Source organism: Pygoscelis adeliae, unplaced genomic scaffold, assembly GCF_000699105.1.
Source record: "Pygoscelis adeliae isolate BGI_AS28 unplaced genomic scaffold, ASM69910v1 Scaffold226, whole genome shotgun sequence".
NCBI lineage: Eukaryota > Metazoa > Chordata > Aves > Sphenisciformes > Spheniscidae > Pygoscelis > Pygoscelis adeliae.
Window position 1 is genome coordinate 2,071,644 of NW_008824983.1, and position 23,819 is coordinate 2,095,462.

The window sequence follows — 23,819 nt, forward strand, 5'->3', positions numbered from 1 at the left end:
GAGCATAAGCAACAGCTGTAGTTAACATCTTACGAAATACAGTACTAATAAATACAATTAACTTTATTTTAATAGACATTTTTATGTTGCAGCAATCAGTGTAAGCTTTCATAGTGAAGTACAGTTAGTACCTATGGTATTGCTACAGTACTAATTACATTTATTGCAATGGCTTTTGCTCTGTGTTTCAGCCATGCTTTTGTGCGGTGGACTGTTTCATAGAGGCATGCTGATAAAATATATGCTATGAATGCAGCAGATGATATTAGAATAGATAAATGTAGAAGTTGGTTATAGCTGTCTGAAGGCCTCTTGGTTATGAAATACATATCAGTGTTTGTCCCAAGGGTTTTGAGAATAACTGTGGCAAGAGAATATATGTTCAAAGGAGAGTCTGTTCTGTACGGAGCTTTCCAAACCTGTTGATGCAAGCTCTGTCACGTACGCTGCTTCTTATTTTTACCATTCTCATTCTTCTAGTGCTCAAAGGTTGCAAAAAAAAATAGGGTCCTGTTGCAGTAGGTACTCTGCAAATAAAGAAGGCAGGGGTGTACAATCCAGCATGGTGTTTGAGCCACTCTTATAGCAGTGCTTATAATACTAGTCTTGGAATGAGAAAATAGTGGAGCGCTGTCGTTGCAGCAGCGTCCCTGGGCTAAATAGCTGTTGAGAAGTGGGGCCAGTGAGCATGGGCACGGTAGGCTCACAGCCTTGGAGTTACTGCTTTTGAGGACAGAGCTTGTGCCTGTCTGGCATTGGGTGCTAGTGCAGGTGTATCTGAGTTTTGATTCAGAATTGCAGGAGGGTAGCTGATAAGGTTGCCACACCATACGCAGTAGTTCATTACTTCTGCATAGGTAGCTGTGCTGTCCATGAAGCAGTTATCAAACCTGTGCCAGACGTTTACTTTAGGTAAATCCAGCCTTGATTTGGGAATAAGAGCAGGTATGTGAAGTGAAAGACTTCTCTAAGGTCTCTCTCAGGCCTGGTTTTCCTACTTATTTATTTATATTTTTTACAGTTGGTTGGCATGGAACGCCTCTCATCCTGGCTTCTGCTGGGGTAGAAGGACTGGTTCTTTTTAATTGCTGATGTGCTTTGGGACCCAAAGCATTTCTTTAATTTTTAATGCTAGAAGACTGTACCTGTGGTAGAGTATAATACTGAGGACTGGGGTCACAATGCAGAAAGGGATATTAAAAATAGAAAAGTAATAGGATACTTTCTGTTGCACTTCTAATGAGTTGTTCAAAGCTGGTCAAAGAGCACTGAAAGGAGAGGGTAAAGCCAACAAATGTCTTCACGTTTACCTCATTCCCTGGAATGTCATAACTTAGGGGAGAGGCGACTCCTGATTGACAGGCTAGATGTGGCTCCCTCCAAAACAGCTGACCTGTCTTACAGCTCAGTCCCTGACACCTGTGCAACCCCTTTGCTTCAGCCCTCCTGGGCAGATGGCTTGGGGATTCTATTTCTGTGAGTCTAGCTGGCAACAGGACCCGTGCCCAGTGGAGGTGGCATGCTCACCCAGTTACGAGGACTGTGGCAGGAGAGTGGGGATATGTAGGAATAAAGAGCTCACTTGGCTAAGAATCTCCCTGATATGGAGAGCTGCCAGTGAGTAAAGCAGGTGCACAACGTGATCTGGGTAACCCAGAGAGGTCAGTTCTTCATAAATGGAGGAGGCCATTAAATAGAGCAGGATCTCGGGGAGCTGGGACCGAAGATATGGAGAAAGAGGAGATAAAGAAGAAGAGGAAATGATGGGAGTTTAAAAGCAGGAAGCAGCCTGGAAAATGACGCTATTGGACATAGGAAAGGCTCTGAGGGAGTAAGACACTAAGGCTTGATGCAAAAGAAAAGGTTTTTCCAGAGATAGTCACTGGTGTCAGAAAAGGGAATGGCTGGAATAGAAAGAAGTGGGGTGGGAAAGGTGGTTTCCTGCAAGCACATTTTTCTTCCAGCTTCTGTGCAAGAAGTTTACTGCATTTTCTTTAGAGAGCTCTGTTTGGCAAATCTAGGTGATTATGGGAGTAAACTGACAGTGTCTCTCTAAAGCAGAATAGAGCGAGATTAATCTTTTCTACGGCTGTGTCCAGAAGACCCTCCATCTCCTCTTCCATCACATGAGGGGAAATACCTGTCAAAAGTATACTTCAGATTCTCACTAATGGTGAGAGAGAGAGGATGGGTCTGAACAGCCCACTCTTGATGTCATGTTGACTGATATTCAGGTGTGGTTGTGGACAATGAAATGGTCAAGTAAGGTTCTAACAAGTGTCGCAGGCTTGGTGGCTTTGAAGCTATTTAAAAAGAAAACGTCTTCTGGCTGGAAGGCTATACACTAACCATTTGGATTTAAGATTGGAAGATACAGTTTCTCTGGGAAATTTTATTTATACCATAAATATTATGCAAGGAACTGGTTTCCTGAATTTCATACTTTTGTTTCACGTGCTTTTCTTCACCTCTGATAGGCAGAGATCTTTCTAGTTCTCTCACATACCCTTGCTAGGCTTGATGATACCTTCTGTAGTCAATGTGTATTGGTTTATAGCACTGCCGGGCCCAGCTCCTAGCTTTGGACTTGAAGCCCGTTTCCTGTGCCCTGTGTCTGCTCTCACAACCTGCCATTGCAGCTTACTGCTATTTCCCACCTTGAGGGTTAGAACAGGATTAGGAAATGAGGAGAAATGGGTGCTGGAAGTCAGGCGGACTAAGGAGAGCCCCACAAGTTCCTGCTGTTCTCCTTGCTGCTCTGGGATTGGAAATTCTCTCATGTCTCAAGAGGGAGGGGAAAAAACTGACTCCTTGGCATCATGTTATAATACTTCCACATGTTTCATTCCCAGATGAGGTGAAAACTTTGAATTAGTTGTCTTTAGAAAGTTAGCCACACAAATATATGAAAAAATATGTGCAATATTTAGGAGAACCTACTGCAGAAATGTCTGCGAGTACACTTTTTTCACATGCTTTTGTTATTTTCTGCTGTTCTGAGACTTTCTGTTGGGGAAGAAAGTCTGCTTTTTGTGTTGTTTTTAATGCTTCAGCAGTCTGGTGTTCCTGTGTCTGTTGGGATACTTGATCATGAAAGCAGACCCTCAGACAGACCAGTCCTCTACTCGGTTTGCTCTATGGCACATGCAGCAAGTGCGACAGCATCGAAAATGTCCTTATTGTATGTGAGGTGTAGAGCTGATTTTATGCAAGTCTAGTAGCTATTAGATTGAGTGCTAAGGGCGTCTGGCAGCTTAGCCTGATACATGTACAGAAGTCTCATAGCTTAACATCAAAAGCAAAAGGTGGTAGATGACGGCAAAAACTGTAGTCCACTGCCCAGAGTAGCAGACCTGTCAACTCTACTAAAGATCAGTACAAACATGAAGCTCAGTGCCAGTGAAAATATAACTGTTTTTTTCTTTGAAGTTATTTTGTTGAATAATCCTCTAAAAAAATAATGCAGAAGATTCTGAATTGTGAAGTTTAGTCTTATGTTGCTCACAGACTTGTTCAATGACAAGGGTGTTCTCTGTAGATGGCATTTGAGGATAGTAGGTGAATTATTTTGGTCTAGACTTCTCTTTTTAAAAAACGTATGTAACATTTCCTGGATGTTCTACAAATAAAGAGCATGCAAACTAAAACAGTATCTTATGTGTAACTTTATGCTGCTAAATTATGCAGGTTAAAAGCTGAGGTCAATTTGTTTGTTTTAAACTGCAGCAGCTGTGTTGGCCCTAAGCATGTATCAGGTGAGATAGAGGCGTGACACTCAATGTTGTTGCAAAAGACATAATTGTCAAAGGATTTTCTTTATGGATTGTGAATTCAAGGTGTGTGTATTATTACCAAAAAACTGCTGGGGTTATGGTGGCAGCTTTTTATGGTAAGGGATTGTAGCTGATCAGTATGGAGAACTGTGCAGTTTGGTCTGTAGCTTATATATACGTTTTTTTTTTTGGCTTGATAAATTAGTTCTTGTTGTCTGTGCACTTGCTGGTGCGAGAAGCACGGTTTGTACTGAACTACACTAGTGAATGCCAGTCATAAGCTTTGAAAGATTTTAGAGTTGTTTGTTGCTTAACCAGCAAGCAAATGTGAACCATTTCTTATTTTCTAGCATTTCTTCTTCCCACTCTATCACTGATGCAACTGCTCTCTCCAGTATTGAATAAACGGTCCCCTGTTAGAACAACTGACATCTGGAAGACTCTTCACAGTACTTCACATAGCAATGTTCTGACTCAGCCATTAGTTGTCAGAGCTCAAATCGGGGTCATCTCAAGAAATCTGTAATGCCTTTTACGTCTAGTAAGAGCTGGCCTGAAAACCTGCTTAATGTTGTCATTCAAAATTTACATGGTTTCATTAGGCTTATTAAAAGCAATGAAAAATGCAGCAGTACGTAACACTGATAAAGCCCTTTCACCTTGCTATTTCAAATCACGTTTATGGACGATGAATTTAGCTTCCCAGTAGCCCTGGGCAGAGGTATTATCTCCATTTTATGGACAAGAAAACTGAGTTAGATTCAATGACTTGTCCAAGGTCATACGTAAGACTGGTAGTATTGGGGGAAAAAAATGTCCAGACTTCTGTCTTAATTACATGATAATTTTTTTGAATAAACTCACTGTCTTAGAAAAGATGCATCTATGTCTTTGTCTTTAGGGTTTAAAAAATTATTTTCAGGATTAATTTTGCAAAAATTAATCAGTATTTTCCTCAGAAGCATGATTCTCACGACTGAGAATATTAAGTAGAATTCATATCCTTTTTTGTAGACTTCAGTTCACTGCTTCCTACAAAAACTTTGTTGTAGTCCACTTTGGCTCTGTTGTTCCCTGCCTTTGTGAAATAAAGCTGCCCTCATTATTTAGCATTCTTACATTTGCATATGTACAAGAGGGAACAGCTGCTTTCTGCAGGGATTTTGTGTACTCATTCATATTCCCACAGTGGTGGCCTTGTTCTGAAGCACACTGCTACCCTGTGGAAAAGCAGAAGAATACATGGACAATATAGAAATCAGTCTGTTATTAGACATGTGGAAGTACTGCCATAAAGGGAAAAATATAACCACAGAGTTACATTTTAAAATCTGAAACAAGTGCCATGTAATGGTGATCTATAAAAGTATCTTCCTCTTAGAGCTGCTGGAAAGTTATGGGGAAAAAATTCTGTTCAAAAACATAGAAAACAAATTTGAAAAACAAATTAATATTATCACTAACGATGTTTCGTGTTTTTTAAAAAAAAAACAAACGGAAAAATAGTACTGCTTATTTCTCATTTGAAGGTGATCTTGGCCTAGGTAATGAATAGCCACTCCCATATCCATGGACAGAAAATTACATGCCTCTATATTGATATAAACTGGACGTTTCCAAGTATGATCCAGACAACAGTTCAATTCCAAAAGATTTGTGAATAGCTAGCCAGTGACAGGAGTTTGGCCCTTCCTTATTTTTTTATAACACTTTTACTGTATATTTTCTAATACCTTAACCTAGATTTTAAAATTTTTAAGAAATATATGAAAAATTAAATGACAAAAATAGATTAATTCTCTCCATAAACTGAAAGACTTAAAATCCGTAATCCATGTTGGAGATAAAGAGAACTAAAGCTCCAGCCAGAGATGTGAGAACGCATTAAGGAATATAATTTGTACACATTGTGTGCAAATGCAACATCTTAGTGAGTTTTGAGAACTTTGCTTTTCAGTTCTTTAGAAAAAAGCAAATACATTCACTTTGCATTTCTCATTAAAATTTTGGAGCATCTTAAATTGACTTTGAGAAAGAACTTTGAGTCCAAGTGTATGTAATTTTATCCCAAAGCATTAAGACACATATATACATGAGATTGTGAAAACCTGTGCAGTTAGAATGTGATAGTCACAACTGGACCAGCCATTTAAAATAATACAATAAGAATATGATTCTGAAGCATTTGCTTCCTTGCTGGAATTTTTTTCTTGCTCTTTTGCCACCTTCTGCTGTTGGACTTCTTGGTTTAATAGTAGCAGAGAGTATTAAAATATTTTCAAGAGGAAGGAAAGCACTTACAGAATTATTAATATTCTGCTTATGGATATCTGAAAAAAAATGGAAGGTCATAGTCTGACCTAGAGACCTTGGCAGTGTCCTTTAAACAAGCATTAATCATATGTAGTGCATCAAATCATCATGTGCAAGATAACATTAGTGACCTCTCCAACTGAGAATAACGAATGACTCTTAATTTTCCTTTCTGTACATGACAGTAGTGTTGACAACCTCTATGTATATTTTTTTACCCTGTACCTAATCAACTGATCATTCTCAACACAAAATTTTCCTTGAAGTACATCTTTTCACTCCTATTTCTGCATGATAGAAACCTGTGTAGAGAACATGTATGGATTAGTCATCACATATGCATGTTTATTTCTGTTGGGATGTCTAAAAGCAAAGTAGTTTCTGCATCTTTTATGCTGATGAAATGACATACTGAACAAGGGGAATTGCATTATGTTGAATAGTTAAAATATATAAATGTATAAAGCTGTGCTTCAGAATGTGGGTAAAAGTACACCATGCAACAGCATTCTTGGGGAAAATGCATATTGCTCAAAACATTTTTTGATAATGTCTCTATTGATGTGAAAAACTTAAAATAATCCATGCATCTTCTACATTACCTGTATGAAAGTTGCTTAAAAGTCCTAAAGAGGGCATTACTAGTTGTAACTGGAATTGTGATGTGCTCAGAGATGTCTTTATATGCAGTTAGGGAGTCAGAGTAAATATTTTAGAGCTAAACTGAAGACTTAATTGCCTGTCAGCTGCTGAAAAGGTCTTGTTAAACCAATTATAACCCTATAATGCCTTAGTCTTTATTCTGCAGTGGCCAACACTGCAGCTACAGGGTACTGGAGGAGTCCACAGGATCAATGTGTGTTAAAGGGTTAACAGGCACCTTAGGCAATATTTTGTGACTGTTGCTGCCTTCACAGAAACTGCCTCAGGATTTCAGCATTCTGGCCTGTCAGTCTTGCCATTGCTCCACCACCTGTAGTCTGATCGTTCCAGCTGGTTTCCTCCTTCTCCCATTTTTGCAGCCTGGCCTTAAGTATGAGCAGCGGCTGCTTGGCTGAGCCCTGCAGAGACTTGCAACTTGTTGGCTATCCTGATACTCAGCCCTTCACCATGGATTTGGAGGCAAAAGCAATGTGCCATCTCGTTGGCATCTTGGGGTGCTGCAGATCAGAAGTCTGGTCTTGCTTTGTCTTTCACTGGTGGTGCCAATTGTTAGTCTGGCTCCCCAGATGTTTTCCTGACCATATTTCACTGAATGGCAGTGGAACAGAGTTCACAGAAGTCTAATATATTTTGAGATTTTGCTGCAGCTGCAGACTTTCTCAGTGGCATTTGTTTACTCGTTTGTTCTTTTTGGCACTTGTGTCATTTAGAGATCAAATTAGCAGCCTCTGCCGCTAGTTGCTAAAACAGAACGGTTCATAGGAGAAGGGTATCAGATTAAATCTCAGAAGACTAAGCGCCCTGAAGTACCATGTAGCATCTTTTTAAAAAGTCATAATGGGTGGCTAAATAAACTCTGCGGGTTTTGGCCATGTTGTTGGAAGCTTTCAGGAAAACCCTCTGAGTGGTGGTTTCAACCTCCATCTACTCGTTAGTCATGACTAAGTAGAGCTGGGCTTTTTCAACCACTCAGCTAGTAAAATTGGCAGTAGGGTAAAGTGAAACCCTCTTACTTGATCGTACAGGCAATGTCTAGGATGCTCATCGTGTTCACCTCAGTTGCAGTAGGTGTCTTTGTCATGCTTGCTCTTTTCGTTGATTGCTTGGGGTATTGCAAATTAGAGATGATTAGACGCTCTTTCCATAATCCAACTAAATATTGAAGCTACATTTGAGCTGTAACATTATTGCTTTGCTGAAGTCTCCTGTGAGAGCTTTGCCAGAGGTTTAAAATTCCTAAGCCAGATCGTATTCTGTATTACAGAAATCTTTTTAAAAAATATTTTACGCAACGGCTTCCAGCTCAGTAAGCTTCGATTTATGAACATCTGAATAACAGAAGAAAGATTAATAAATCTGAGCTACTATGCAATTTATAATCCTTCGCATACCTACAAAATGCCTTTTTTCCTAATAGGCTTAAATTCTAGTATGCTTTTTAACCAGTAAGGTTCATCCGTTTTTGATGACTTGCCTCAAGGGAAGCTCTAGAATTTTAGTTCCAGAAAATTATTCCTACTCTGAATTGGAGTTTCTGATTGGCTAAAACTCTTCCAGAGTTTGCAGAGAGAATGTTTTATGTACTGCACTGTACTGTGTTGTAGGATAACTGTGCCCTACATATCTTCTACTCAACCTGAAAAGGAGACTACAAATGACACAGACGTGAAGTTCAGTATTTGCCCCCAAGTCTGTCACCACAGCTAGCTTCAAGTGGTTAGTCAGGTCCCTGATTTTTAAAAGGCTACTTGCTTCTTAAGGTCTAAAAGAGAGAGTCAGAAGACTGGTGTGTCTTCCCCCCCTTTCTTTCTTGAAAATGTGCTGACTTGTTTTGTGCTGCAGCTCACCTCTCTCACCCTTCAAATGGTATTGTTCAACAGCGACACCTTTCTGTATTTAATAACCAAATGATAAATTTTAGGTTGTTCCGTATTGTAATACATGTCTTCAGCCATGTTTTTTGTTTCTTAAGACTAACAAGTTCTCAACAGTGAAACAAACAGAACAAATCTGTGTGCTGATTTTTGGGTTGTCCATCTGCTTAACAAGATTCTGTCTTGTTAATCTAAATCCCTCTGTTGGTCTTTGCTTTAATGGCCTTCAATGTTGAAGTTCATCACTGCCACTTAAAGTTAGTGCTCCTACTATAGTGGGGTGTGTGTGTGTGTTGTGTGTGTTTTTTTTTTTTTTTCCCCTGTGGATCTTATTTAAATTATAAAGCAAGCACATCAAGTGATGTATGCTGTGACTATACCTGGTAACTAAGTCAGTGTTCTGTGCTCGGCCAGTTGTGTTTAAGTGCATTCCTGAATCTAGATTGCATCTCTAGAGCCAGCTGGATAATTTAGGCTCTGTAGCCTAGTAATTAACGTACCAGCCAAACCAGCTTGTTTCAGTTTCTGTTCTGAGTATCAGTTTCTCTCATTTCTCTCTTAATGCTTGTTTTCTTTTTTTTATAAATAAACCGACCAACACCCACCTTCATCTGCTTAGGGTTTTTTTGTTACACTGTCTTTCCATAGATCAAGAATTGCTGTTATGAAAACTTAATTAAGCAGTTGTGCTGTTCTAACTCTGAGATTTAATTCTGTATGGACATTAAAGATGTTATGCCCTGTGCAGATAATATGGTATCATGCTTCTCTGAAATAAGTTACCAAATAACCATAAGAACTATGACATGATTAATCATGCAAATTAACTTTTTAAGGGTTTCTACTTTATTTGTCCTTAAACATGAGTTCTTAGATTTGTACCTTTAACAATATTTTCAGATTTACTCCTTTAAGTTGTCAGTTTAGTTACATAATCTAACTTATGCTGTTGTATACAATGGCAAATTAGGCACAAATAGCTTCATAGATCTGAAAGATTAGTATGAGTTTAGTGTGTAACTGAGAGTACTACCTCCATTAATTCTTCTCAGTTGTTTAGAAAATTATGCTTTGATTAATATTTGCCTCCTGTAGGGGTAGAAGTCTCAAAATGGAGAAAAATCTTGAAGGACCACACCAATCTTTATTGTAAAATTCAGTTCAGAGCTACAGAGGTGTATGTAGATGTAACTAAATATTTTTGTCTCTGTAATTAAACATTATTGTTTTTCCCTTTCTCATTATAGACTTCATGGTGACCTTTTTTCTTTCTGTGTAATCTTAATTTAGTGCTACGGCTTCAGCTCACTTCTCTGAATAAAGGATGCTAATTTACATGTATCTACACAGATGGTCATCTCATTTTTTCACTTAACAATACGCTACAAGACATTCTTTACTATTTTTCCTGTTTCTATAGAAATTTCTTGCTCAAAAAAAAAATCTTTGTGTGACTTCATTATTATAATAATTTTTAACCTTATTAATAAAAAAAAAGTCAGGAGCGTACCTTTTGGAGCCGTAAAATATGACAGTAGATGCTGCCTCCAAGAAATAATTAAATGGAAAAGTGATAATATGTGTGAGGGGATCTTTCTGAGACTATTTGTAAACTTTTGATTTCTAAATGTTGCCTTCAGGCTTGGTAAGGAAAGCTCAGTGTTTGTAAAGATTATCCTGACAGCAATATGCTGGGTCAATTGTCAAGACATGTTTAGCATGGGGGGATGTATTAATCTGCTACAGCTACCACTGTAAGTGGTTGGAATAAATAGAGGGCTCAAGCAGATGAAGAAGGATTAGCTGTGTAAATTGAGCAAACTCTTCAATCACCAAACCAGTGATTTTACAAAGGATTAGTCTGCTTTTACAAATATTGATTACTGATTTGTTACTCAGAATGAAGATGATATAACTTGTGCAGTTGCTATGTAGTATGCTAGTGAAGTGTACATCATTCATATTAATGGGATTGTCATAGGCATTACAGAAACTGACAGATTTATTATAGCAGCGCCGTTAGCATTGTCATAGTTAAGGTTGTGTCAGCATTTCCATTAAAAGTCCCATATTCTTTTTTGGTGTTCATAGATCAACTTGAAAATTTGCTCTGCTGAAATTTGGCAATACCAGTTTATAGTGTTGACACAATTATTATTTTTGTGCACTTTTAAAGAGAACTGAATCAACACATTTTAAATTAGAAGAAAATACTGCATATGATTTTTAAAATAATGTTCGCAGGTTTGAATTCTTTTTTTAGTGCAGCTTTTGAGTGATATTGTGGTAGTATCATTAAGCCAGGTTTGTAGAGGAGCGTATGTGTGTTAACCAGTTGCTATAAAGTGAAAATAACTGAGGAATTTTTGTATAAATGACTCTCTTGCCTCTCTAAAGGCTTGTCTAGCTTTTTTCCAGTGCTACTAGTTATCTGATAAAGATTATTACGTTTCTTACAAATCCTGTCCCACTTACGTCCACAGACCATAGTATTACCACTAAAAACTGTCCACAGACCAAGCAACGCTATTCCGTTAGCAGGTTCAGTTAATTCAGTTAACCTTTAATGTTAGAACTGGTTTAAGTTTCAACAGTGGTACATTTACTGGGCGGTTTGTCTTTCGAATCCTTAATTTAGGTTTATGTTCAGAGGTAGGCTTAAGGAAAATTGAGGTGTGGTGTGAGAATCAAGGGACACAAGATGAGAGTTCAGTGAGTTTGGAAGAAATCCCACTGACATTTATTCAGCTACTTCCTCATTGTAAAAGTCTTAAGTTTTAAAAAATGCCCATTTCTCTCAATGTGTCATCTTTATCCTTTTATACAGATATGCCACAAAACTCAATCTCAGCTCTTATCTTGATTCTCTTTTCCCAAGTTGTGATTCCTGTTGCAGAATACGATGGTAACTGGTTTGTGTGAACTTTCAATCCCTTAACAGTTTGGGATTTCCCATTGTAGATCTGTAGATATGGAAACCTGTATGCATTTACCATGGGAAAAGACAAGCATTTAGCAAGTCAATCTAAGTGATCCTCTTTCACTTTTGGATTTCAATGTCATAGATGGTATGCAAATAAAAAATATTATTTCAAATATTCCTACTTGATACTAAAACCAGTAAGAACTGCATAGAGTCATCTGAGAAAGGTAATAGTCGTGTGAAAGAGGAAATACATTCTGTAGCTTGGTATGACTTAGAAAGGCCATTGAAAAAGTAAAGTGGACATTTCGAGTGTAACAAAATGGGACTTATGGGAGAATTGGAACAGTTGGTCTGATCTCTTCTCTTTGTTCAGAGAAGAACAGCTTCTGCCAGAGCTCTTGTTGCTTGCAACTTCAAGTGTGTGATTTCTTCTGGAGACTTCAAATGGAGTGGAAAATATTAGTGTGGTAATTCAGAAAACTTGGAGTTGATATTGGAAAGTGGTTCTTCCTGTCATTCTCAGTTCGCCAAGGTGAACGATGACTGAAATTTACATCTGGAAAGCTTTCAGGAAACTCAAGAGTGCTCTGCTGGCTTCTTGCAGTGTGCTCTGCTGGCTTCTTACAGTGTTTCCCTTGTTCTTTTAAGTTTGGTCCCATGCAATTACAGCAAAACAGGAGAATTTTTTATCTTTGTGGTAGCAACCTCCTTGTGAGAGGAGGTTTGAAAATAGTGATGTGTTTTTTCCAACAATGAAACCTGTGGATTTTTATTACCTCTTTACTACCTGTTTCAGAGTACTTAGAAATAAAGGTACTGTGTTAGTCACTTCAGAGTTTTTTTACCTTTAAGTTGTCTCATGGTCTTGCTCTGCAGATTGATTGATTGTTTTTTTGTTTTTTTTTTTTTGTAAGTGCAACGTCATTGTTGCAGAAGACTAATTCTACCAGAACTTCCTACTTCTACTTGCTGAATGATATTTCATATGCATTTTGTGTGTTGCAGTGGGAAAACTTGAAAGGCTCATGTGAGATTTTTTTGTTTGTTTTTATTTTAAAAAGGCTTGTCTTTACATGCAGACTGCAGTGTAAAGTCATACCACCATCTTAATCCAAATTAGGTTTCGAATGCAGAGGAGCTTTGAGTGGGATAGTTCACTGATCACTGAGCGTAGCTTTTTCCTTAAATTATCAGTAGTAGAAGAAATGTATCAAAAATGAGGCAGAACATTCAAGCCATTTTGTGTTTGCAGGAATACAGAAAATGTGGAAAACGAAAACTGTAGCTTTTGTGGACCTCTGTATTGAAATCTGCAAGTGCCACTTCTAAAGATGTGAGTCTGTTTTTAGCTGACTGTAGGAATTCTAATCTCTTCCTTTATACAGATGAAAGATTTTTCAGATCCAACCAGTAATGTTAAAACTTTTTTTGATCAAGGATATGAGCTGTTGGAGCATTTAAAATGCTCGAAGTGTGTACGTATGTTTCCTTTCAGAAGCTTAGCAGGCCAAGCCTTTGGCCACGAGTCAGAACAGTTGGAACTTCACAGACTACACAGCTAATCCGAGAGGACTGCCACTTGGCATAAGTGACTTCCATATATAAAGCATCATACAATTTACACTGGGGTTTTTAATCAGTGTTTTGCGCTAGTCTGAGAATTTCCTTGTTTCCCTGGATTTCTTTGGTATTGCTCATTGTATTTCCAGAGTGTTATGCTTCTGATGAGAGCAGTAGTTAAAATGTTCCCCTTCCCAAATATCCCTATTACAGATTGAAAGTCAAATTGGATTGTTTTCCTGTTCAGCTAAATTTGGCATGTCTCGAACTGTAGGGTTTTTTTGTTGTTTGGTTTTGTTTGGGTTTTTTTGTTGTTTGTTTTTTAATTTTTAAAGGGGGCTTAAACTAGCTTCTGGAACTAGAAACAGAACAGCTTAGGAAAGGAGGTAAACACAATAGAACTTAGGAGAGGGTACAGGGCAAAAAATTTGGGAAATGATAAAATTAAGAGGAAGAAAATGTATATGCTTTTTGTTTAATTGATGTGTGATTTGTGAAGAGTCTAGCTTGCGTGGTATTACCAAAACTTGGGTAAGAGTCTCGGAGTTCATGTGATTTAAGCTCTCATAGATCTGTCAAAATGTTGTTGAGTAATAAATACTTGGATTACTATGATGCTGAAACTAAAAGAACATGTACTACTAATTTTTAAGTATAACTTAAGTTCATTGTTTAGCTTTGCAAGAAATGACATTTGGCAGTTTTTCTGCCAAAACATAATAAATCCTTCTCATGTTCAATTAAATAGTTGTCATTGCTTAGTCTCAGTTTAGGCTTATTTGCTGAACAAAATGTGCCAGTTGCCCAAAGATGAAATTTTAGACCCTTCAAAAGTACTAATTAAAAACATTATGACAAAATCAGAAAAGTAATAGGAAACTTCTAGTTCTGATTACCATAAGTTTTTCTTAAGGTGTTGTGATATGTGGTTATTTCCAAGGGATTCTTATGTTTACCAGGTGGCTATTTAAAAATAGTAGTAAACTGCAGCGTACAGTTGTATTGTAGTATTACCTTTTCCAGATGTTTTAGATGTTAAGCTGAAAATTGTTTTTTTTTTCACCTGGACATATTAAATGCTAGCTTTTAATGTGCTGTTTGATAAACCTATAGGACTTTCTTCCTATTAGTCATCTGGGAATATAGGAATCATGATGTGGTTAAAGATGCTATCCATATGCAATTTGACATCATACTGGTCATACTCCAGCTGTAGACTCTTTATTCCTGGCCTTTTAATTTTCTCTGATTAGCTAACAGCACCTTCTGTGGTTCAGCTATCGTGTAGATATTCTGAATCTTTACTTAGAGTTTCTAATCAAAATTGGATGTGTGTGCTTGTCTGTGAGACGATGCTGGGAAACTTCAACTTGCCTACATTACTTCATGAGAATTTCCAGTACCTCTAATTGATCCATGATGGTCTATTTTGACTTGCTTCTATCTGCAATGCAGAGGCATTGTTTTTTATCTCTTGTGTTTTCCTGCATATTTTATTTCTCATAACAAAGTAGGAAGCTGAGCTTTTTGTTGCGTAGGCAAAATTTGTATTGTCAATCTCTACAACTGATACACTTTTCTGTTAGCTGTGTGACCAGTCTCTGGGTGATTGAAACCTTTCTGTCTTGCGCTGGAATGATTGATTAAACTTTAATGATCCTTGGAGGGATTTAAGCAGAACTTTTACATTTCTATGCCTTGTATTACAGTGGCATGAGCGGTAGAGCTTGTACAAGAGACCTTTTCTTTACTGCTGTATCTTCTTTCTGTCTTCTTGCCTCAGAATCTTTGAGAAGCAGCAGAAGTGGGAAGGCTGCTCCTGTGAAGCGTGCAGCAGCCCCTTCTATAACCCTGGGGGATAATGCCTGCTCACAGCAGAAAACATTGGTTTTTTTTTGCCATGTGCTGTGGGTGTCATTTGTAAAATTTTAATAATTACCTATGTGAAAGTAAATCTGGATCAAGGGGTGAAAGCCATGAATTCCTCTGTACATTAAGGTGCTATGCAAAATGTAACAGTGGGCGTTTTAGAACCAGTTTGAAAGCCAACAAAAGAATGCACAAGTCCAGGACAATACTGGTTTATAAATTCAAAGTGAAGTTTGCATGAGGAGTGCATGATCCAGGATAATTCCATTAGGCTGTGGATCCTGGTGAATGGAGTCTGACTGGCTGACTCCCGTAATTTATTAAAAATAAAAAAAAAGGCTTTGTCAAATGAAATGTTACAACTACTAAAGAAACTTTGCTCAGAAAACAGATGAGGATTGAGAAGCCATAGATGTAAAATTTTTTTAAATTTAAAATATCTAAATACACAGTTATTTAATTAGGGGCTAAATGAAAATGACAAAAAGAGACAGATTTCAAGCATGCTAACTGCTTAAGAGCTAAATATTTCTGTAAAGAATATGTTGCAGTAGTTTTTAGGCTGCCTGGCCCACTGCCTTCTCCTGAGCTTACAGGAAGGGAAGGGAGGAGAAATGCTCATACTGCTCCTCTTCCAAGGGAGGAGTCAAGAAGAAATACTCAGCTTTTAGGCCTCTGAGGGTGTGGTATTAGTGTTTGTAACCCAAACTTCATATCCCAAATTAGAAAGAATTAAAACTAGAAACAGATGATACTGCTTTAAGTATTCTTTAATAAAATACACTGCTGGCTTTTCTTAGAGGAATATATCAAGGCAACTTATTCTGTGAAAATTATTGTAAACTATTAGAGAACACAATGGTGAATGCTGGGGATGGCTCCGGAGCAAAACTTCACAGACTAGGCAGTCTTTGGAACAAGCACTTTGAAGACCAAAATGCTAACTTTTCTTGAACCGATGTTTCAAAAGCTAAACATTTTCGTTATATTTATTCCCCTGAGTGAAATGTGTTTTCTTTAACATTTATCTTTTGATTCTTGCACGTTAAACTAATTCAGAGCTATTAGGCTACTACTTTTGCAAAATACTGAAGTGGTCTTTGAAAGTGTTCAAGACAGTTGATGAAGCTACTGAGATTTTATGTGATCTTCCTACTGATAACTTTCCTTAATCAGAAGACTCTAGGAAATAGGATTTTTTAAAATTCAGTATACATTAATCTTCTCTTTTAATTAAAAAAAAAAGTGTAGGGAGAAGGTATGCATATGAAAGTAAAACACCTCCTCTTTAGCCTAGATTCACAGTGCTTGTGCAACAGATGTGACCCTAGTGTATTGCTATGTACAGATTCAGAGATAATTGAATCCCTCTGTAGTAGCTATTAAAAGTGGGTAAATGCTGTGTTTCCAGATCAAAATGTAATGGAGAGATACGAAGATTTTTGGGAGAAGTGTATGAGAAGGGGGGTGGGAGGGAAGAAAAGAAGATGAAAATACTTTTTGTGTTGCTAGAAACATTATGCCTTAGCTCAACTGTAACACAAATATTTTCAGAAAATCTTTGCCAATTTAGAATTGCAGCCCGAGAGATATCATAAAAGCCCTGACCTTGAGGACACCCCCCCTATTTTCTGCATTTTAAAGGATATTATTTCAATAGTTAGAGTAGCAACTCTTTGTTTTTAGGGAAACACCCAGTTTCATACTAGATTACAAGGTACACTTTCATATTGCCAGCATTTTTCCTCTCTGTTTTCTAGCTGATGACAAAGTTTTTACTAACAGTAATTCAAACAGGGATGGATTTCAGTTTCTCCTTTTGTATAAATGGGTCTTCAGTGCAGTAAAAAGGAAGCTGGAAAAATAATTTTCAATAATAGTGATTTTTTTTTTTTTTAATTAAAGGAAGATAAAGAAATAGCAATCACTGTTTTCTCCATATAATCAAATTAATATATTTTGTCCTGGCAGTTTTCTTTTACAAAGACTGAAGAACAGTGAATTATTCTTATTTGAGCAAGAAGTCTTTACCATTATGATAGTTACACTTATGGTCCTCTACTAGGAAAGCAAGCTGTAATCAGCCACTTAACTGTTACTGAATTACACTTATCTCCACTTCGCCTGTTTAACTTCCCATAAGCATGCTAAGCACCTCTTCAGAATGCATTGACCTCTAATTATTTCTTGCTTTATGTATCCCTTAGCCCACATTGAAGAAATAAAAAATATTCCTATTGGTATACGGTGCAGAAAAATACAACCTGGTTTTGTTTTATTTATTTTGTATACAGAATGAAATTTTAACACCTTTGGGTCCTCCAAAAATCAAAATGCCATGCATAATGATTGAATTTCATGCTTTATCATGTGAATTGACACTGATCAAACTGTTTTTAAGTAATGGGCCAAATTCACTATTGCAGTAGGGCATAAAATTGCATCATTCAGGCTTTTGACTGATTACCAAGTTGCAAAAAATTGTAGCCATCCTATAAGCTGTAGTCTGAGGTCTTTCTGAAGTCAAAAGATGTGTTGGATTTGTGGGATTTGTGCAGTGGAACCTGTACTTTAATACACCTACGTTAATAATGTTCATGTTTTTCTGAAGTCAGAGCATGACTGGTAGAAAAGCTGGCTTTATGCTTGAGTGAGAGCATTTCGCTTTCTTTTCACTGGAGGAATTTTTAGCCTGGCAGTAATAGCATTATAATAACGGCCAGCTGCTCACTTGGCAGAAGAGTACCTAGAACCAAGAGGAAGAGCCTGGTGCATTATGTGTAATTTACTTTTCTCTAAAACTTGAAGGTTTAGGCCCCATAAATATTTTGATCTGGTCTTTGGCCTTTGTAGACATCAGTCTGGGAATATGCATGTGGAGCATAGCTTGCAGATTTTAGTTTGGAGTACATTGAAGTAATTCCCACCAGGATAAGAAGAGAAATTATTCTGGGAGATTCATCTGTGAGTGGGTGGTCAAGAAAGAAGGAAAACCTTTAACGTTAAGCAGATGGACCTCCCTCATTTTATACTGTATATTGGGAATGCAATATAATCATCTCCCCAAATATTGGATAGTATAGACCTGATTTTCACATCAAAAGAATAAGGTTCAAGACATTATTTGTGAGGTAGAAACTTGGGAATGGAGAGGAGACTTTTTTAGTGTCCTCAACTCTGTGCTTGCCCACTATTGTCAGGGCAATGATACAGCAGAAATTAGGTCTGGAAGGGTATGTAGGAGCAATCATTGTACCTTTTGCCACCTGTAAACTCACACAGCTGCAAGCCACAGAGCACTTCTTGACTTACAGTGCCACTTTACTCTTTGGTATTTAAAACTGGCTTCAGAAATGACAGTGTACCAAAGGAGAAACCAGGGAAGACTATGGGCCTTTTTAACATCTTTATTTCTAAATCCTTGAGATGTATCTGGAAACAGACCACACAGGGGTAGGAAGTAGGTAGGAAGACATGGTGGTCTCTGCTGGTCTGATTTGGGAGAGAAATTTTGCTCTGATCTGGTAGTCAGTTTGACCATAAGTGTCTGAGCAACAAACACTGAGGCACCCAAGAAAGTTAATACCAGTGGGTGCTATCTTGCATCCCTAGGATGCAAGTTTCTTGCATCTCTACATTTCATTTCTTACAGTGGACAATCTCCAGTGAAATTAGAGGAAACTGAAATTCAGGCCATTTCACCTGCATCTGTGAGAGAGGGGAAAAATTTTCCATGTCCTGAAGACGTCCTGGGGTGTGCGTGGGAGTATAATATTTGGGAATTCAGAGCTTTAAACTCTAAAGGAGTATGTGATTTGAAGCCAGTTGTTTAATTTGCTTCACAGTTCTTTATTAAAAAAAATAGTAATGCCTTCTTTCTTGGCAGTCTTTCTCTGTGTTAAATAGATTCTTTGTAGAAGGAGCTGTCTTATTCAAAGCCCCATGCAGTAGTCAACTAATGAGTCTCTGATCTCAGCTGCTAGTGTAATGTAAACAAATGCTGCTTTACTATAACAAAGTGCTGCTTTAGTGATACTTTTTTTTTTTTTAGGACATTTGTGCCAAGCCTGATCTATTTCAAATGAATGGGGAAGCAACATTTTGATTGAAAGCAACTGCAAAACCCAACCTGTTATGCAAATCCCAAGCTTTCAGCTGGGCGGTCCCACATCTGGGGGTTGCAGTTCACTCTAAATCCTGTTTGAGATGTGGATGGGAGAGTAAAGCAATGAAAAAGTGGAAGAAAGGTAGAAAGGTGAGCCAGTTTAGGAGTCTTCCATGCTGGCTCTAGGCAGTAGCTGGAAGGAAGATGTTATTTGCTCTTCTTTCTTCCCCTTCTTGTTTTTGTTCCATTACAGGGGTAAGAGTGTATCTGTGTGTGTGCCTTCTTCCCGCCACATGTGCACAACACCGGTGGTTAATGAGAATCTGAGAGGAGGTGGTTCTTTCTTTCCTTTATACTTTTCATACTACTTATTCTCCCTTCCCTTCCTTCTGGATGTACAGGGGAATGAAAGAAGGAATTTAGTCAGATCTATGCTTTTTCTTTCATGTACAGCTGTATATGTCTTGGGGTATTACAATTGGGTCCCTTTCTCCTGCCTTTCCACTAAAGTTCCATCATATTTTGTGGTTCCCAGGCTTCGCTGACAGAAGGATGATAATATCCACGTGATCTGTTTTTGCTTCAGCTACTTACAGATTGTGAGTAGCAGTGGGGCTGACCAGCTGCTGCTTGTTTTATGGAGTTGCTGCCTCAGTTGCCTTGAGGAACAGAAAAAGAAAGTGGCTTCTCTACAGGTTGAGGGTGGGAGGAGGACTTCTTTCTGCAGTGTCACCGGAACAGTGGAAGACTGCCTTTTTTCATGCAGGTTCTTTTCCTCACGAGCTTTCAGTGCCCTATGCAAAATAAATGTAGTTTCAGAAAATGCCATCATCAAATTTATCCTGACTTGTCTCAGCAGAAGCAGCAAAACTGGGAGTGGAATTTTGATGCTCTGAAGTAGCTGGTTCAGCTGAGCTTCTACCTATAGGCAGAATAACATTAAGGAGTCCCCAAAGTATGTACTTGTTTGGGACTGTGTGTCCCATTTGATTTGACTGTTCACTAAATGATCACTTGCCAAGTTTTCTCATCAAAAACCAAACCGATGCAAACAATAATGTATAAAATTAGATCCAAATAGTTGTTGAAATTCTTAAATTCAGAAATTTAAGAGTGAACTGGTTTTGTTTGTTTGTTTAATTATGTTTTGTGTCTTCCACATCTGTGGAGATGCACTGTTCTAAAATGAGCCCTACTGGATGAGGGAAAGCTGTAAGTGTTGCACACTGATGCCTCCCAATGACCAATATAAAGCAGCACACTATGTATATTTGTAAAACTCTTCACCTCCCCCACTCATAATATCATCATTAGATCATCTTTTAAAGTAACTATTAAACTTACCATGTACCAGCCAGTGAGTGTCTTTGTGTTAAATCCTCATTTAACATTGTGCAGTGATTGCATATGATCAAGCGAGGGGGGACAGCTGCAGCATTTTAAAATGCATGTACATGGAGCCTGTAACTCTTGTATTTTTAACACAGTAGTAAGAATTCGATAGAAGCTGAAATAATAGCTAGGGTACTCCTAACCTTTAAAAATAATATTAATAAAAAAAATTCAGTGGAAATGTCAATGTATGTAAAATTTTATCTACTACCTTATGGTATCCAACAAAATCTTTTGTTGTCTAAAAAGCCAATTGTATTATTTAAGGAATGCATTCTCATTTTAAGTATTCTCATACTTTAAAAAAATAACAATCTCTGCAAGTTCCTTCCTACCTCTTTTTCTCTTATTTTTCCTCACAACTGTATTTAAATAAGACCGCCATAAACCAACTCATTTGTGGACACTGATTAAAAAAAATTTGTATTTTAAGGGACAACCTAAAAATCCAGGAAGCTGGCATCACCTTCCACAGACAGTGTTCTTGGTTCAAGGTCAGACGATTGATCTTTAACCCACCCTGCATAGTTTAAAGTGGTTTTTATTTAGCACAGGGGTTGTCTGCTGATATCAGCCCTTTTTAGTATGTTTATATTGGTAGAACTTAATGAGATTACATATATTTTGATGAACAATTGCCACCTACCTACAGTGACTCTTTATGAATATTTGATGATAATAAGTAGTAGGAACTTCACTGTGATGCTCACATGCACTTAAAAAACCAGCAGCACAGGAATACCTTTTGTTCTCTGTTTTGCTTGCGGTAAACAGTATGACATGTATATACATGTTAGTTATTGGGCATATCTAGCATATCTCTGTTCCTAATACGAGGAGTTCCATTTAAATCATAATCCTGTTGTTTTAGGAGGCAAAGGATGCAGGATGGAAGATGCAATTTTTAACATCTAGATTTCTATTTTAAGTTGAGGTGGGGTTGACTGGTCGGTCTCATGTATCTAGCTATGAATTAGCACTTGCAAAAAAGGAAAAAAAAATACAGTAGAACACACCATTTTGCAGATGCAGCCATGTTCTACAAAAATCTAAAATTAGTATCTGTAGATCAACAATTTTGTAGACTTCTGTGCAATGTCTTTGGTCTATCCAGTATCGCCTTATCGATCCTATAGGCAGTACTTTTGTGTCATATTGCAAATTAGGCAATGCCTGTCAACAGCAGGCATCACCTTTTATCATCTCTTCATCTGGTTTCTTTTGTAGATGGTGTAATAGAGGGTCCTCACCTTGTGTGTTGTTTCGAGATGTTTTTGTGTGAAGCTGGTATTGAAAACCACATTCCTGATTTAATTGTGTTGAATTGTGATACTTGGTTTTGTTTGCACATTTGAAAACTAACTGCTTTCATTATCCAACTTGCTTTACAGACCATGTTCAAAACACAACTAATGTTTTCTAAGTTGCTGTAGCTTGTTTAATTACATATTTTTCCTTCTGAGACTCGCACGGCCTGCTACACAGCTATATTTTACCTTACTAAAGTGGTGAGGACAGCAGCAACAGCTCTGACATTTATAGTTGGAGGGTTTTTGTACTTAAAATAATCTGGCATAGTAGTTACTAGAATTATTTTTTCCAGTAGCTCCTGCATATTGAGAGTGTAAAATCCATAAGTTTATTGATGCTACTATAGTATTTTTCTTGAAAAGCGGTGCTTTACAGAACTTATTTTTCTTTCAGGGAATCAGTTTCCTCCTATTGCAGCTCAAGATCTTCAGTTTGTGCTGAAGGCTGGATACCTGGAAAAACGCAGAAAAGGTAAGTCTAACTATCTTTGTGAAAACTAGCGTGTATTTTATATCTGGGAAGTCTATGTGTCAGTATTTGATGTTATACACACAAATAAGTTTATACAGGAGTGATAAATAAAATGGAATAGAAACTGAAGTGTTGAAGCATTATTATGCAAAAGCAGCACAGCACATAATTGCTCCTGTAGTATTAAAAGAAAATCCTATTTCTTTATTGACTAAAAAAATCATGCTGTGAAAGTCCACTGCCAGCCATAATTCAGAGACTTTCAGATATTTTTGAAGAAAACATTAGGAACGTATGTAAAAATACCATATGTTGACTTCATGTTTCAGTGAGCATCAAGATTTATTTTCCTTCAAGAGGGCAAATATTGATCTCAGCTTTGGTTCAGTCAATATTTACCTTGATTCAATAAATCTTATATTGTCACTTTAATACCCACTTAATGCTGCAATAACTCTAGGAAATATTTAGGAAGTTGTTCATTATTTCCTTATATTTAATGTTACACATGACTTCTCTCTTTATATGATTTCAAATTCCCATTTGTTTTCTTACCACCAATTTTTATTTCTAATTTCCTTCTCAGTGCCATACATTTCTCATCTTCATATCCCCATTTTGTTTCCTTTCCTTAGCACCTTCCCTGTCTCCTCCTCCCTCTTACCTTACTCTTGAAAAGAAGTAATGTATTTGTGTTCAATAATGACATAAAGTGGTATAACACAAATTATATTAATTGCAGACCACAGTTTTCTCGGCTTTGAATGGCAGAAGCGTTGGTGTGCTATCAGTAAGACAGTCTTCTATTATTATGGAAGTGACAAAGGTAATTAAAATAATTATGATAAACTATAAAAATGATCTTTTAATGCACAGAAGAATATGAAAGCTTTAGTGGAGTTGGAAACTGCGAATCTAAGGTCATTTTAAGAAAGCAAATGAAACTTTTAAAAGAACAGGTGGTTCTGAAACAGTGCTGTGAATTTTAAAAATGTGCAATACTCTTCAGATCTGTAAGTGATGTGCTCATTTTCTAAAGCAGGGAAACTGAGGAAAAAAGATTAAGGTACTTGTAAAGCTACTTTGTGCGCCAATAACAGCTAGCTATTGGGTTTGATAGTATGCTGGTACTCAATTAATTTACTGGACACAAAATGTTCTTTCTGTCCAAATAGGATTTTCATTTTAAAGCACCCTCTAGCAATTATACCTTCCGAGTTTTTTAAAGATGGTTCTATCCAGGAAAATGTTAGTCTAAAAACTGCATAGTGGAGTTCCATGTTTCTTTCTAAATAGCTTATGTTCTGAAAAAGCTAGAAATGAAGTAATATATTTAATTAAAAGCCAGTCATGGAGACTAAAGCTAGCTTCTGAAGGTGGCTTTTAACTTCTAATGGCCAGTTTAGAAAGAATCTGGTATAAATGTTGGAATATCACTTTGAATTTTTAAAATTGACAGTCAAAAAACCATCCTTTAAATTGTGTGCCAAGTGTATTTGATGTTTAAGGGTAAAACAAATGTTACAAAAATATATCTGAGTAAATTTTAAAAGTGAAATTAC

The 23,819-nt window shown here is 37.3% G+C and overlaps 1 protein-coding gene across 2 annotated transcripts in view; it reads left to right on the forward strand.

The window, feature by feature from the left end:
• The window catches only part of SKAP2 (src kinase associated phosphoprotein 2), a 114,941-nt gene that overhangs the window by 41,466 nt on the left and 49,656 nt on the right, over positions 1-23,819 (forward strand). For both annotated transcript variants that reach the window (XM_009325716.1, XM_009325717.1), the window contains exons 6-7: positions 22,180-22,257; positions 23,000-23,083. In XM_009325716.1, coding sequence (XP_009323991.1) covers positions 22,180-22,257; positions 23,000-23,083 — 162 coding nt within the window. The remainder of the gene's footprint in view (positions 1-22,179; positions 22,258-22,999; positions 23,084-23,819) is intronic.